This window comes from Kogia breviceps, chromosome 18 (genome assembly GCF_026419965.1).
Source record: "Kogia breviceps isolate mKogBre1 chromosome 18, mKogBre1 haplotype 1, whole genome shotgun sequence".
In the NCBI taxonomy this organism is placed as follows: domain Eukaryota; kingdom Metazoa; phylum Chordata; class Mammalia; order Artiodactyla; family Physeteridae; genus Kogia; species Kogia breviceps.
Genome location: NC_081327.1, coordinates 23,182,256 through 23,196,517, shown reverse-complemented (window position 1 = coordinate 23,196,517; position 14,262 = coordinate 23,182,256). Strand labels below are relative to the sequence as shown.

Below are 14,262 nucleotides of genomic sequence, written 5' to 3'. Positions count from 1 at the left end.
CGTCCCCTGCATTGGGAGGTGGATTCTTAACCACTGACCACCAAGGAAGTCCCCGGCCACTGACTTTTAATTAGACCACAGATCTTTTAAGTACATGTAGTGATATTATAAAATGATTAAACACTAAAAACATCTCATGCACTTTTAAATGTGCTATTGTTTAGCAAGTACATTTTTAAGTTAACTGCTGTAGAGGTGGGAATTTTAACATTTTCAAAGTCAGGTTTCTGTAATTCTCCACATCAGAAACAAAGATAAAAGGGAATTTGTAAAACTAGGATACTCTGATATTATCAAAAAAAATTTGAAGATGGAGAGGCCCTACTTGCCAAATGTGACATCTGTGTGGCTAAAGGAATAAGACCTTATTTCTTATTTTTCTTATATTTCTACCTGAAATAATCAATAAATAGTCAAGTCAGCAAACATTTGGTGCACAGCTCTTCTGGAAACAGACATGAACTGAACAAGGTCAAATGTTAACTCTGCTGAGAGCAGTTGTTCTCATCCTTGGCTGCACATTAGAATTCCCAGGCAGTTTAGAAAAATCTCAACACCACAGCCTCCCTCTAGACAATTAAGTCAGAATCTCTAGGGGTAGAGCCCAGGCATCAGTACTGCTTTTAAATTCCTCAAATCTAACGAGCAGCCAAGATCGAGAATTTATGGCTGGGGAACAATACCAGCAGTATATTTACAACTCAGAATCAGAATGCATAGTAAAGCAATTCAGTACTTTTAGAATTATGGCTAACAAATCTACAGAAGCTTCCTGGGAAAAGTAGGCTGAAGGCAGAGCCCTGAAATATAGATAGTTAAGAAAGGTACCATATATGTTTGTGGGTATATATGTAGGTAGAGAGGATGCATACTAGATATGTAAACAGCATACACTAAGACTCAGGTACATCAAAGGAGATGGCATGATTGCAAAAAAAAAAAAAAAAGAGCTGACTACTACTTTATAATAGCTGACCTAGACATGCAATTCCATTCAGCTCACTACTTGGTTACCATGGAAGGCAGAAGAACAAGACCTGCATCTTTCCACACTGCTGTTGTAACACTACTAGTTTAGTCTGTGACTCTTCTCAGTCTCCTTGATATTCCCCCGAGAAGTTTTGGAGTCCAATGGCTTTATTACCCTTCTTTAGTATTACCAGCACTTCACTAGTAATAACATGAGGTATCACTTATTGAGTGAGGGTTTAATCTTTGCCAAGCACTATGCTAAGTATTTTATTTGCATGACTACCTTCTGAGTTAGGTCCTACTGTCAATATCTCTATTTGTTTAAATGAGGAAGCTGAGACTTAGGTAAATAAATACCTAGCCAAAGTCACAAATTCACTGGTAGGAGTACAGAGTACACAGTGATTCTACCTCCTGACCCTGAATACAATGGCATTCTTTTATGGCAGATTACACTCCTACTCACACACTCCTTTATTCCTTCCTTATCTAATATATATATACATATATTCTGTAAATATTTATATACTCATACATACACATATTCATACATACACACATATTTAAATGAATATATTGAGAGTGAGGCAGGAGGGAAAAGGAAATGAAAAGTACTGAAGGATACATGTAGGATTTCCATTGTATGTTAACTCTTCAGAGAGAGAGAAATGTTGATACAAGCCAAGGGATCAGAGCCAGAGACACCAAGAATCTCCAGGAGAAGCATAATATTAAATCTCATGATTTTCAACAAGCTTATATACCCCCAAACCCCCATGAGCTCTGATTCCTCAATTTCTCCAGCCAGAGGTCTTGAGAGAAAAAGAGTGTGGGAAGTGGGTGATTTAGAGTCTCCTCCTGGGCACCCAGAATGTGGTGCTACTCCCCTCTTCCCAATCCTTTCATGTCTGTGGTCATTCTTCATCCTTCATTTCCTGGATTTAACCAGAATCCTTCCTCCAGAGGCAGCTGAAGTGAGAAGAGAGTTTACGCATGTAGGGAGGGGAAGAGAGGCAGTTGTGTCACCATGCTCCAACTTGAAACTTTCTTAAATGCAAGACTTGAGGTACATAGTATCAATATTATAACTGCCATAACAAAATCCATGTCACATTTTACATGTCTGCATAAGTTCCTAAAATGTATCTTCACTGACTTAGTTAGCATTTTAATAGCTTAAGTTTAATTATAGTATTACTTGAACACTTCCTTTGCCCTCTCATCTTTGGAATCTTTACAAAAATTGCTAAGAAAATTAGTCTACTTCTTGATCCAGAAAGGTAACCTGTATTGCTGCATATTATGCCTTCCACTGACAACTCAATCCATGGTCACCTGATTATGGGCAGAAATTGGTCAAAGATCTTTTAAAAATTTAAGGCAACCCTAAGGGTTTCCCTTTTACCCCAAAGAAAATGAGATTTAGACATATGATTACAACCAGTTGAGGGTTAAGCTAGGATCACAATTTCCAATTCTTTGGCTTCACATGTTAAGCAAGTTCCCCTCTGCATGACATATACATCTATATACATTAAATTGAAACCAACGAGGGAACTGACATGGAAAATATATAGTATATAATGCCAGGAGTATTTTAAAATATGAAAGCTGAACAAAAGACTAGAGGGAATTCTACTCAAACTCTTCCAAAATATAGCAGAGGGAGGAACACTCCCAAACTAATTCGACAAGGCCACCATCACCCTGATACCAAAACCAGACAAAGATGTCACAAAGAAAGAAAACTACAGGTCAATATCACTGATGAACACAGATGTGAAAATCCTCAACAAAATACTAGCAAACAGAATCCAACAGCACATTAAAAGGATTACACATCATGATCAAGTGGGGTTTATCCCAGAAATGCAAGTATTCTTCAATATATGCAAATCAATCAATGTGATACACGATATTAACAAACTGAAGGATAAAAACCATATGATTATCTCAATAGATGCAGAAAAAGCTTTTGACAAAATTCAACACCCATTTACGAGAAAAACCCTCCAGAAAGTAGGCATAGAGAGAACTTACCTTGACCTAATAAAGCTATATGACAAACCCACAGCCAACATCGCTCTCAATGGTGAAAAACTGAAATCATCTCCACTAAGATCAGGAACAAGACAAGGCTGCCCACTCTCACCATTATTATTCAACATAGTTTTGGAAGTTTTAGCCACAGCAATCAGAGAAGAAAAAGAAATAAAAGGAATCCAAATTGGAAAAGAAGAAGTAAAGCTGTCATTGTTTGCAGATGACATGATACTATACATACAGAATCCTAAAGATGCTACCAGAAAACTACTAGAGATAATCAATGAATTTGGTAAAGTAGCAGGATACAAAATTAATGCACAGAAATCTCTTGCATTCTTAAACACTAATGATGAAAAATCCAAGAGTGAAATTAAGAAAACACTCCCTTTTACCACTGCAACAAAAAGAATAAAATATCTAGGAATAAACCTACCTAAGGAGACAAAAGACCTGTATGCAGAAAATTATAACACACTGATTAAAGAAATTAAAGATGATTAAAAAAAAGATGGAGAGATATACTATGTTCTCACATTGGAAGAATCAACATTGTGAAAATGACTGTCCTACCCAAAGCAATCTACAGATTCAATGCAATCCCTATCAAACTACCAATGGCATTTTTCACAGAACTAGAACAAAAAATTTCACAATTTGTATGGAAATACAAAAGACCCCAAATAGCCAAAGCAATCTTGAGAAAGAAGAATGGAGCTGGAGGAATGAGGATCCCTGACTTCAGACTATACTACAAAGCTACAGTAATCAAGACAGCATGGTATTGGCACAAAAACAGAAATATAGATCAATGGAACAGGACACAAAGCCCAGAGATAAACCCACGCACATAAGGTCACCTTATCTTTGATAAAGGAGGCAAGAATATATAAGGGAGAAAAGGCAGCCTCTTCAATAAGTGGTGCTGGGAAAACTGGACAGCTACATGTAAAAGAATGCAATTAGAACACTCCGTAACATCATACACAAAAATAAGCTCAAAATGGATTAAAGACCTAAATGTAAGGCCAGGCACTATAAAACTTAGAGGAAAACATAGGCAGAACACTCTATGATATAAATCACAGCAAAATCCTTTTTGACCCACCTCCTAGAGAAACGCACATAAAAAAAAAGTAAACAAATGGGACCTAAAGAAACTTAAAAGCTTTTGCACAGCAAAGGAAACCATAAACAAGATGAAAAGACAACCCTCAGAATGGGATAAAATATTTGCAAATGAAGAAACTGACAAAGGATTAAACTACAAAATTTACAAGCAGCTCATGCAGCTTAATATCAAAAAAACAAACAACTCAATCCCAAAATGGGCAGAAGACCTAAATAGACATTTCTCCAAAGAAGATATACAAATTGCCAACAAACACATGAAAGAATGCTCAGCATCAGTAGTCATTAGAGAAATGTAAATCAACACTACAATGAGGTATCACGTGACACCAGAGTGACATAAGTCAGAGAAAAACAAATACCGTACGTTAGCACATATATATGGAATCTAAAAAAAAAAAGAAAAGACTAGAGGGAAAAGTTACTGAAGAAAGAAAATGAGAATTCTTAATCAAGAGGTCTTTTTAATTAAGCAATTTTTTTTTAGTTAGAAACCTAAAATTTAAGCAGCAAATCATTCAAAGGAAAGGTTGTTCAACCATGGGCTGCTACATAAATTACAGACATTCTCTGATCATAACAAATGACTTGGTTAATAAATGGCCAAATTAATTAAACATGCAATTCAAAAAAATAATCAAAGTCTGTTGATGCTATTGCTGTTTTTTTACCTGGTTGCCAAAGAGGTTGAATCCATTAATTGCTTCTACAGCTGCTTTTGCTAAACCAACAGAGCTACAAGAGAAAAGAAAATACTTTATTACTCTGATGCATCTGGCTACAAAATAAGAACCATTATCTGGTGAATATTCATAGGCAAGTTTCTTTATTAACACTTATAACATCTTCCCTAAGAAGAATGATGTCTAAGAAACTTTAGTCTGACATTTCCAATTTTAGTTTTCCTTTCTTATAGTTAGTGACCTTCAGGGAAAAATATTTCTAAGTTCACTTTGATCTAGACAAATGGTCATACTATTGATGGGAGTAGTCTTAACTCCACAATCATTTATATTCACTAACTCAAGGAAAAAAAAAAGATTAAGTTTAGAGGAAGGTGTACTATGATGACATGTGCACAGCAACACCAGGTTGCGCATCATTAGTTCAGATCAACTAACAGAGCTTTTCTGACGTCAATTCTGAGCACTAGAAAAGATTTTGCATGCCATACACTTACCACAGAGTATAGTTTAATATACCCATTCAAATACTCTTTGCTTAGGGTCCAGTAAAATAGGCATTATTTTATGCTCACAGAGCAAATGATCATCATACCTCTCATTTTTTGCTATATTCTTCTCTTTGAAATAAAATATGTACCCCTTTGGCCTCTCAAATGCCTCAAACAATAGTGCTGGAAAATGGAAAGACCCAAGTTTCATTAAAAATATATGACATTGTCATCTTATAAATATCAATCTTTAAATATTTTAGATCTAATATCTAGTTTATTTTACTTATTGCAATTTTTTTCTCAAAGAAACTGCATATTCCATTAATCATTTAAAATTAAAGACCTGTCATCATTTCTCTAAAGCAGTGATTATCAAAGTGTGGTTCCCAGAGCAGCAGTATTACCTGGAAACTTGCCAGTTCTCACTGCTCTCTGGGACTGCGGTGTTAAAAAGCCTTCCACATGCTTGAATGGACTTAAATTTGAGAACCACTGTTCTAAGCTATTCATGTCATCATGATCTATATTTTCTATGGGTTGTTTTACATGAAATGTTGAGGCAAGTAAGCATTAATTTTACTATAGGATAGTAAATAGGTGGGAAACATTTTAAATTACATGAATGGGAAGGAATATACCCATTATTTTATAACTTTAAATGAAACAAAACCTTTAAAAATTGTGAATCACTATGTTGTACACCTGCAACTTATATAATGTCTTACATCAACTATACTTCAATTTTAAAAAAGGATAATTAATGTATGGAGATAGTGATCAGGTGGAAGATAAAGAGAGGAAAACAAAAAATTATAATTTAATGTCCTAATTGGCATACCTGAGAAACTTTCGACACATTAACTCTCAGATGCCTATTTTAAGTTTTAAAACACCTTGGAATTGATAAAGCAATGCAGTTTACAGGAATAAAGTGAAATACCGGACCTCAAAGATGAGCTAAGAGAAGGACAGATTTTTTTGTTTTTATTACAAAAGTAAAAGCACGAAGGTGAGTGACTCATACTATAAGATTTTACTCATAGCCAATATGATCACAGATATAGAAAATCCTAAAGAATCTACAAAAATGTGCTACTGGAGCTATTAAGGACATCTGGCAAGGTGCCAGGAGACAAGATCACTATCAAAATCAATTTTATTTCTACAAACTAGCCATGGACATCTGGAAATTTAAAGTTAAAAATAAATACCACTTACTATCAAATGAAATAACATGAAATATTTTAGCATAAACGTTAACAAAATATATGCAAGACCTGAACACTGAAAAACATTTCTGAAAAAAATTAAAGAAGATCTAAATAAATAAAGAGCTATCCCATGTTCACAGATTGGAAAACTGAAAATAATTAAGATGTCAGTTCTCTCCAAAATGATCTATAAATTCAATGCAATCCCAATCAAAATATCAACAGGCATTTTTGCAGAAATTGACTAGCTAATTCTACAATGTATGTGAAAATGTAAAGTCCTGGGATAGTAAAAAAGGTTTTTTAAAGGAGAGCAAAGTGGAAGGACTACTTCGGGGCCAGAAGAGCTCCATGACTATGAAGGTAAAAGAAGAAATTTCTGAAAAGATGAGGAGAATCTGTGATAGCATAGAATAGTTCTTCTTGGTTTTAAATAAAGCTATTTATTCCTTAAAAAAAAAAAAGCTGAAGGACTACTTGATTTCATGACTTACCATAAAGCAACAATTATCAGTGCAGTATAGTATGGGTCAGGGCAGACATATAAATCAATAAAATAGTCTAGAAATAAACCCATAAGTATATGATCAAAGAGCCAGGTAATTCAATGAGGAAAGAATAGTCTTTAATGGTGTTGGAATAATGAAATATCCATATGGAAAAAAACATGAACCTCAATCTTTGCCTCACACTGTACACTAAAGCTAATTTGAAATAGATCATAGACTTAAATGTAAAAGCTAAAACTATAAATCTTTTAGAACAAAACCTAGGAAAAAAATCTTCACAATTTTGAAGTGGCAAGAATTTCTTAGACACATAAAACACTAACCATAAAAAATTCTGATAAATTAGACTTCATCAGAATTATTATCTCTGATATTCAAAATATACCATTAATAAAATGAAAAGGCAAGCTATGCCCTAGAAGAATATTTGTAAAACACATATCTCACAAAAGACTTGTATCCAGAATACACAAAGAACTCTTAAAACTCAGTAAGAATACAAACAACCCATTTTCAAAGTGAGAAAAAGATTTGAACAGACACTTCAAAATGAAGATATATGAAGATACATAAATGCCACATGCAAAGACGCTCAATAAAATTAGTCAACAGGAAAATACAAATTAAAATTACCACATACTCATAAGAATGATTAAAAATAAAAATACTAACAATACCAAGTGTAGACAAAGATGTGGAGCAATTGAAATTCCTACCATACATTATTGGTAGGAATGAAAAATAGTAAATTCCTTTCAAAAAACAGTTTGGCAGTTTCTTAAAAAGTTAAAACACTTATTATATAACTCAGGAATTCTACTCTTAGGTATTTTCCAAGAGATATAAAAATATATGTTAACAAAAAGATCTGGATCCAAATATTCATGACAGTTTTATTTTTAATAGCCCCAAACTGTCAACAACCCAAATTCCTATCAATAGAAAATGGATAAACGAAACTGTGATTTATCTGTACAATGGGATACTACTTGTCAATAAAAAGGAACAAAAGACTGAAAAAAATTAAATGAAATACATGAATGGGAAGGTGGAGTTGACATAATTTTCCTTATTCTTCTAAGTATCATGAAAAACCCTGGACATTGCATAAACAAAGATAAAAAGGCTCAGAAAAATGGAAAGAAGGCAGACTGCCTAGGAACCTCAGGATTCTAGGAACAGCACTATGAGTCTCCTGAGTATCCTTTTTGCCTCATATATACCAGACTTAGAGATGAAGAAACCAACAACTAGGAAATGCAGGTAGGTGCATACAAAAAATCCCCAACAAAAGCCAATGGACCAGGAAAAGGGCAGCCTAGCGAAATAGAAAACTTTTAGACAATAACCACTCAAAAAAACCGTGACCCTACCCCCACCCACCCCTGTAAATGTTGAGTGGGAAATTTAGACTTTTACGCTCCTGAGTCTATAATGAGGAACTGCATCCAACATCCAACTGCCTCAGTTGTGGTGGTGTCCGAAAAATCCAAGGAGGAAGTCAAGATTTTCATTCCTGATGGATGACAAAAGTCTCCCCTCTCACACCTCAGTGTCAGTGGAGATCACATAGGGTGCCTAAACTTTCATTCCCACCCATCCGTAATTAGGTGATCTCCCCTTCCTCTTGGGATGGCACCAGAGGACGTCCAGTGGAAAATTAAAACTTTCACTGATGCCCAGCTGTAAAGTGGCCACACCCTTTCCCTGTCATGTAAGTGGAGGTCAACTGGAAATTAGTAATGAGGTATTTCCATCTTTCCCAGACAGGGAGGTATTAATGGAAGCCTACTGGGGAGCTAGACATAACAACCCAGACCCAGCAGTAATGAAGAGTCTCCATCTTGGGTGTCAACCACAAGAAAAACCCCGGCCTTACATTCTCACCTGGCAGTAATGGTGTGATGTGCCTACCCCCTTCCCCTGCCAGAGTGGTGGCAAAAAATACAGCTAAAATAAAAAATTTAAGTCCCCAGGGTCTTATAATACCCCAAAAGTCCATGTCTCAATAATAATAATTTTAAAAACTACTCATCCTATCTAGAAACAGGACTATCTCAAACTGAATAAAAAAGGGCAATCAATATATAGTAACACTGAGACAAGAGATGTGAGAATTATCTAAGATTTTAAAGCAGCCATGACAAAAAGGCTTCAGTGAGCAACTGTGAATATGACTGAAACAAATGAAAAGAGAAAGTCTCAGCTAAGAAACAGAAAGTCAGCAAAGTTTTTAAACTGAAAAATACAATAATCAAAAGCCCAGTGAACAAGATGAAGGAGACAGAAGAAAGAATAGCTAAACTGGAAGATAAAACAATAGAAATGATCAAATCTGAACAAAAGAGAGAAAATAGACTTTAAAAAAACAAACAGAGAGAACCTCAGGGACCTGTGGGACTTTAACAAAGATTTAACATTCATGTCATTGGACTTCCTGAAGGAGAAGAGAGAAAGGACAGAGTTAAAAAAAAAAAAAAGCACCTGAAACAATGGTAGAAATTTTCCCTATTAGCAAGAGACAAAAAGCTGAGTGAAACTCAAAAAGAATAAATTAAAAATATCCATTCTAGAACACATCATAACTTCTGAAAACTAAAGAAAATGAAAAATCTTGAAAGTAGCCAGAGAAAACAATTTACCTACAGGAGAAAAGAAATTAAATAACAGTGACTTGCTTATAGGAAACCACGAAAGCTAAAAGGATGTGACCCAAGAGTTTTTTAAGCATTGAAAGAAAAGAATTGTCAGCTTAGAACCTTATACCAATAAATATATTCTGTCTATTTATTTATTTAAGCAAGGCATTCTCAGATGAAGGAAAAATAAGAGATCTGTCACAAGCAGATCTACCCTAAAAGTATGACTAAAGTATGTTCTCAAAACAGAAAGGAAATGCTAGATAGACAGAAAAAATATGGTAAACAAAAATACTGATAAATACAATAGGCTTTTCTTCTCCTCTTGAGTTTTATAAATTATGTTTGACAGTTACAGCAAATGTTATAACACTGTGGTTCTAAATGTATATGGAGGAAATATTTAAGATAATTATAATAAATGGGGGAGGGTAACATGACACAAACGAAGGTAAGGTTTCTATAATCCCTCTAACTGGTAAAATGATGACATCAATACACTGAGTACATATGTATACATAATATTATAGAGCAACCACTATAAAGCTATAAAAAAGATACATTCAAAACCACTATAGAGAAATCAAAACGGAATTCTAAAAAATGTTTAAGAACCCACAGGAAGGTAGGAAAAAGAAAACAGAGAAATGAAAAACAGAGAGAATAAACACAAAACAAAAATAAAATGGCAAGTTTAAGCCAAAACATATCAATAATTACATTAAATGTGAAAGGTCTAAATATGGCAATTAAAAGAAAGATCGGCAGAGTTGATTTAAAAACATAACCCAACTATATACTGTCTACAAGAAACTCATTTCAAATACAACAATATAGGCAGCTTGAAAGTAAAAGGATTTTAAAAAGAAATATCATGCAAAAAAGCAAAAGAAAGCACATAACTGAAGTCCCAAGCCCAGGTATTTGGAGATGGGCCTTTGGGAGGTAATTTGGCTTAGATTAGGTCATGAAGGTGGGGCCCCAATGAATGATGGGATTAGTATGTCCATGCCACACAGCATGTGGGATCTTAGTTCCCTGACCAGGGATCAAACCCTCACCCCTTGCAGTTGAAAGCATGGAGTCTTAAACACTGGACCACCAGGGAAGTCCTGAGATTAGTATCCCTTTAAGAAGAGATGCCAGAAAGCTTGCTTTCTCTCTCCCTCTCTGCCATGAGAGGACATGGCAAGAAGGTGACCATCTGCAAATCAGAAGAAATTCCTCACCACAGAACAGAAATGGCTGGCAACTTGATCTTGGATACTCTAGCCTCCAGAACTATAATAAATAAATTCCTGTTGTTTAAACTACCCAGTCTGTGGTACTTTGTTATAGCAGCACAAATCAACTAATACAATTCTATATAACAAGATTATATATATTTTTTCCAGTGCCCACCAACATATACCAAGAGATCATACCTTGGCCATAAAAGAACTACAAAAGACTATAAAAGAACTGAAATCATACTGTGTTCTCTAACCACAATGGCATCAAACTAGAACCAATAATAGGACAACAACAGGAACATCTCCCAACACTTGTAAAGAAAACAATACACACCTGTCTACATAATCCACATGAAGCAAAGATGAAGTTTCAAGGGAAATTTAAAAATAGACTGAACTGAATGAAGATGAAAATATAACATCAAAATTTATGTAGTATAACTAAAGTGCTGAGAGGGAAATTAACAGCACTAAATGTATATATTAGCAAAGAGAAAAGCCTCAAATCAATTATCTAAGCCCAATGTAATGAAGCTAGAAAAAGAGTAAAATAAACCTGAAGCAAACAGAAGGAAATAACATAGATAACAGCAGAAATCAATGACATTCAACACAGAAAACAGAAAAAAATGAATGAAACAAACACCTGATTCTTTAAAGAGCAAAAGAAAATTGACAAACCTCTAGAAAGACTAACAAAGAAATAAGACAAAACACATGTGACCAATATTAGGCATAAAACAGGAGATATCACTACAGACACTGCAGACATCAAAAGGATAATGAGGGGGCTTCCCTGGTGGCGCAGTGGTTGAGAATCCGCCTGCTGATGCAGGGGACACGGGTTTGTGCCCCTGTCCGGGAAGATCCCACATGCCACAGAGAGGCTGGGCCCGTGAGCCATGGCCACTGAGCCTGCGCATCTGGAGCCTGTGCTCCACAACGGGAGAGGCCACAACAGTGAGAGGCCCACGTACCGCAAAAAAAAAAAAAAAAAAAGGATAATGAGAAAATACTCTGAACAATTTGATGCACATAGCTTAGAAGGAATAAATAAATTCCTGGAAAAGCACAAACTATCACTACTCACCCGATATGAAATAATTTGAATAGCCCTGCAACTATTAAGGAAATTGAATCCATAATTTTCAAATGGTCAAAAAAGAAATGTCCATACCTAGATGATTTCATTGAAGAAACTACCAAACATTTAAAGAAAAATTGACACCAATTCTACACAATCTCTTACAGAAAATAGAGGGAAAAAACACTTCAGAGTTCATTTTATGAAGCTAGCATTAACCTGATACCAAAACAAACCAAAGACAATACACAAAAAGAAAACTAAAGACCAGTATTTCTCATGAATACAGATATTAAAATCCTTTTTCAAAAAATTAGCAAACAGAATTTAGCAATATGTGAAATGAATTATCACCATAACTGACCAAGTGAGGTTTATTTTAGGGATGCAAGGCTAGTTTGATAATCAAAAATCAATCAATATAATCCACCATATTAGTAGGCTAAAGAAGAAAACTGACATGATCATATCAGTGGTATGAACAGAGGAATAGATACATAGAACCCAGAAACAGACCAATACAAATATGTCCACTTTATTTTTAACACGGCACAAAGGCATTTCAATGGAGGAAAGATGGCCTTTTCAACAAATGCAAATAATGCTGAAGCAACTGGACATTCATATGAAAAAAAAAAAAGAACTTCAACCTAAGTCTCATCACACCTTATACAAAGTTAACTCAAAATAGATCATGAACTTAAGTATAAGACATAACACTATATAACTTTTGCAAAACAAACCATCAGAGAAAATAATCAGAATCAAGGGTTAGGCAAAGAGTTGTCAGACTTTACACCAAAAGCCCAATCCATGAAGGGAAAAATTGATAAAATGTATTTCATAAAAGTTTTGCACTAACAAAAAAACAAGCTACAGACTGGGAGGATATATTTGCAAAACAAAGAACTGACCAAGGACTAGTATCAAGAATTACATAAAAATTCTCAAAAATCAACAATAAAAAACAATCCAATTAGAAAATGAGCAAAAGACATGAGACATTTTGCTGAAGAGGATATGCAGATGGTATATAAGCACATGAAAAGATCCAACATCATTATCCATTAGGAAAGGTAAATTAAAACCACAATAAGATATCACTACAAACCAATCAGAGTAATTAAAACAAAAAATAGTGATAACACCAAATGCTGGCAAAGATGCAGAGAAATTACATTACTCATACATTGCTGGTAGGAATGTAAAGCAATATAGGAACTCTAAAAAACAGGCTTGCAGTTTTTAAAAAATCTAAACATGCGACTACCCACCAAATGAACTACTGGGCATTTATCCCAGATAAATGAAAACTTTTGTTCACACAAAAACATATGAAAAAAAAAAAAGTATTTAGGGCTTCAATGGTGGCGCAGTGGTTGAGAGTCTGCCTGCCGATGCAGGGGACATGGGTTTGTGCCCTAGTCTGGGAAGATCCCACATGCTGCGGAGCGGCTGGGCCCGTGAGCCACGGCCGCTGAGCCTGCGTGTCCGCAGCCTGTGCTCCACAAAGGGAGAGGCCACAACAGTGAGAGGCCCGCGTACGGCAAAAAAAATAATAATAATAATTTTTTTTTTTTTGGTTACTTGTGCTTTAGGTGTCATAGCTAAGGTGTGACCTTGTCTAACCCAAGGTCACAATAATCTACAACTACGTTTTCTTCTAAGAGTCTTATACTTTTAGTTCTTACTACCGGTCATTGATCCATTTCCAGTTAATTTTTGTACATGATATGAAGTAGGGATCCAAATTCATTCCTTTACATATGGCTATCCAGTTGTTCCAGCACCATTTGTTGAAAAGACTACTCTATCAATTATCTTTGTACCTTTGTCAAAATCAACTGATCATAGATGGGTTTATTTCGAGATCATTAATTCTACTGCATTGATCTCTATATCTGTTGTTATACCAGTACCACATTTTTAAAGTATTGTAGCAGATTACTGTAACTACAGTAAGCTCATTATTGCAGTAAATTTTGAAGTTGCAAAGTGTGACTCCTCCAACTTTGTTCTTCGAGGTTGTTTTGGCTATTCTATGTCCCTTGCATTTCCATATAAATTTTAGGATCAGTTTGTCAATTTCTACCAAAAAGACAGATTTTTGATATAGAGTACATTGAACACAGGATATCTTTCCATTCTTTTATGTCTTCCTTAATTTTTTTCAACAATATTTTATAGTTTTTGATGTACAAGTCTTGCATTTCTTTTGTTTATCCCCTCTACTTTTAAAATGAGGAAACTAAGCCCTGAGAGAT

At 34.9% G+C, this 14,262-nt stretch overlaps 1 protein-coding gene across 7 annotated transcripts in view; it reads right to left on the bottom strand.

Annotated features, from left to right (window-relative positions):
- Nucleotides 1–14,262, bottom strand: part of PHKB (phosphorylase kinase regulatory subunit beta) — a 198,475-nt gene that overhangs the window by 108,286 nt on the left and 75,927 nt on the right. For all 7 annotated transcript variants that reach the window (XM_059045655.2, XM_059045656.2, XM_067018200.1 and 4 more), the window contains one exon: nt 4,818–4,881. In XM_059045655.2, the coding sequence (XP_058901638.1) occupies nt 4,818–4,881 (64 nt within the window). The remainder of the gene's footprint in view (nt 1–4,817; nt 4,882–14,262) is intronic.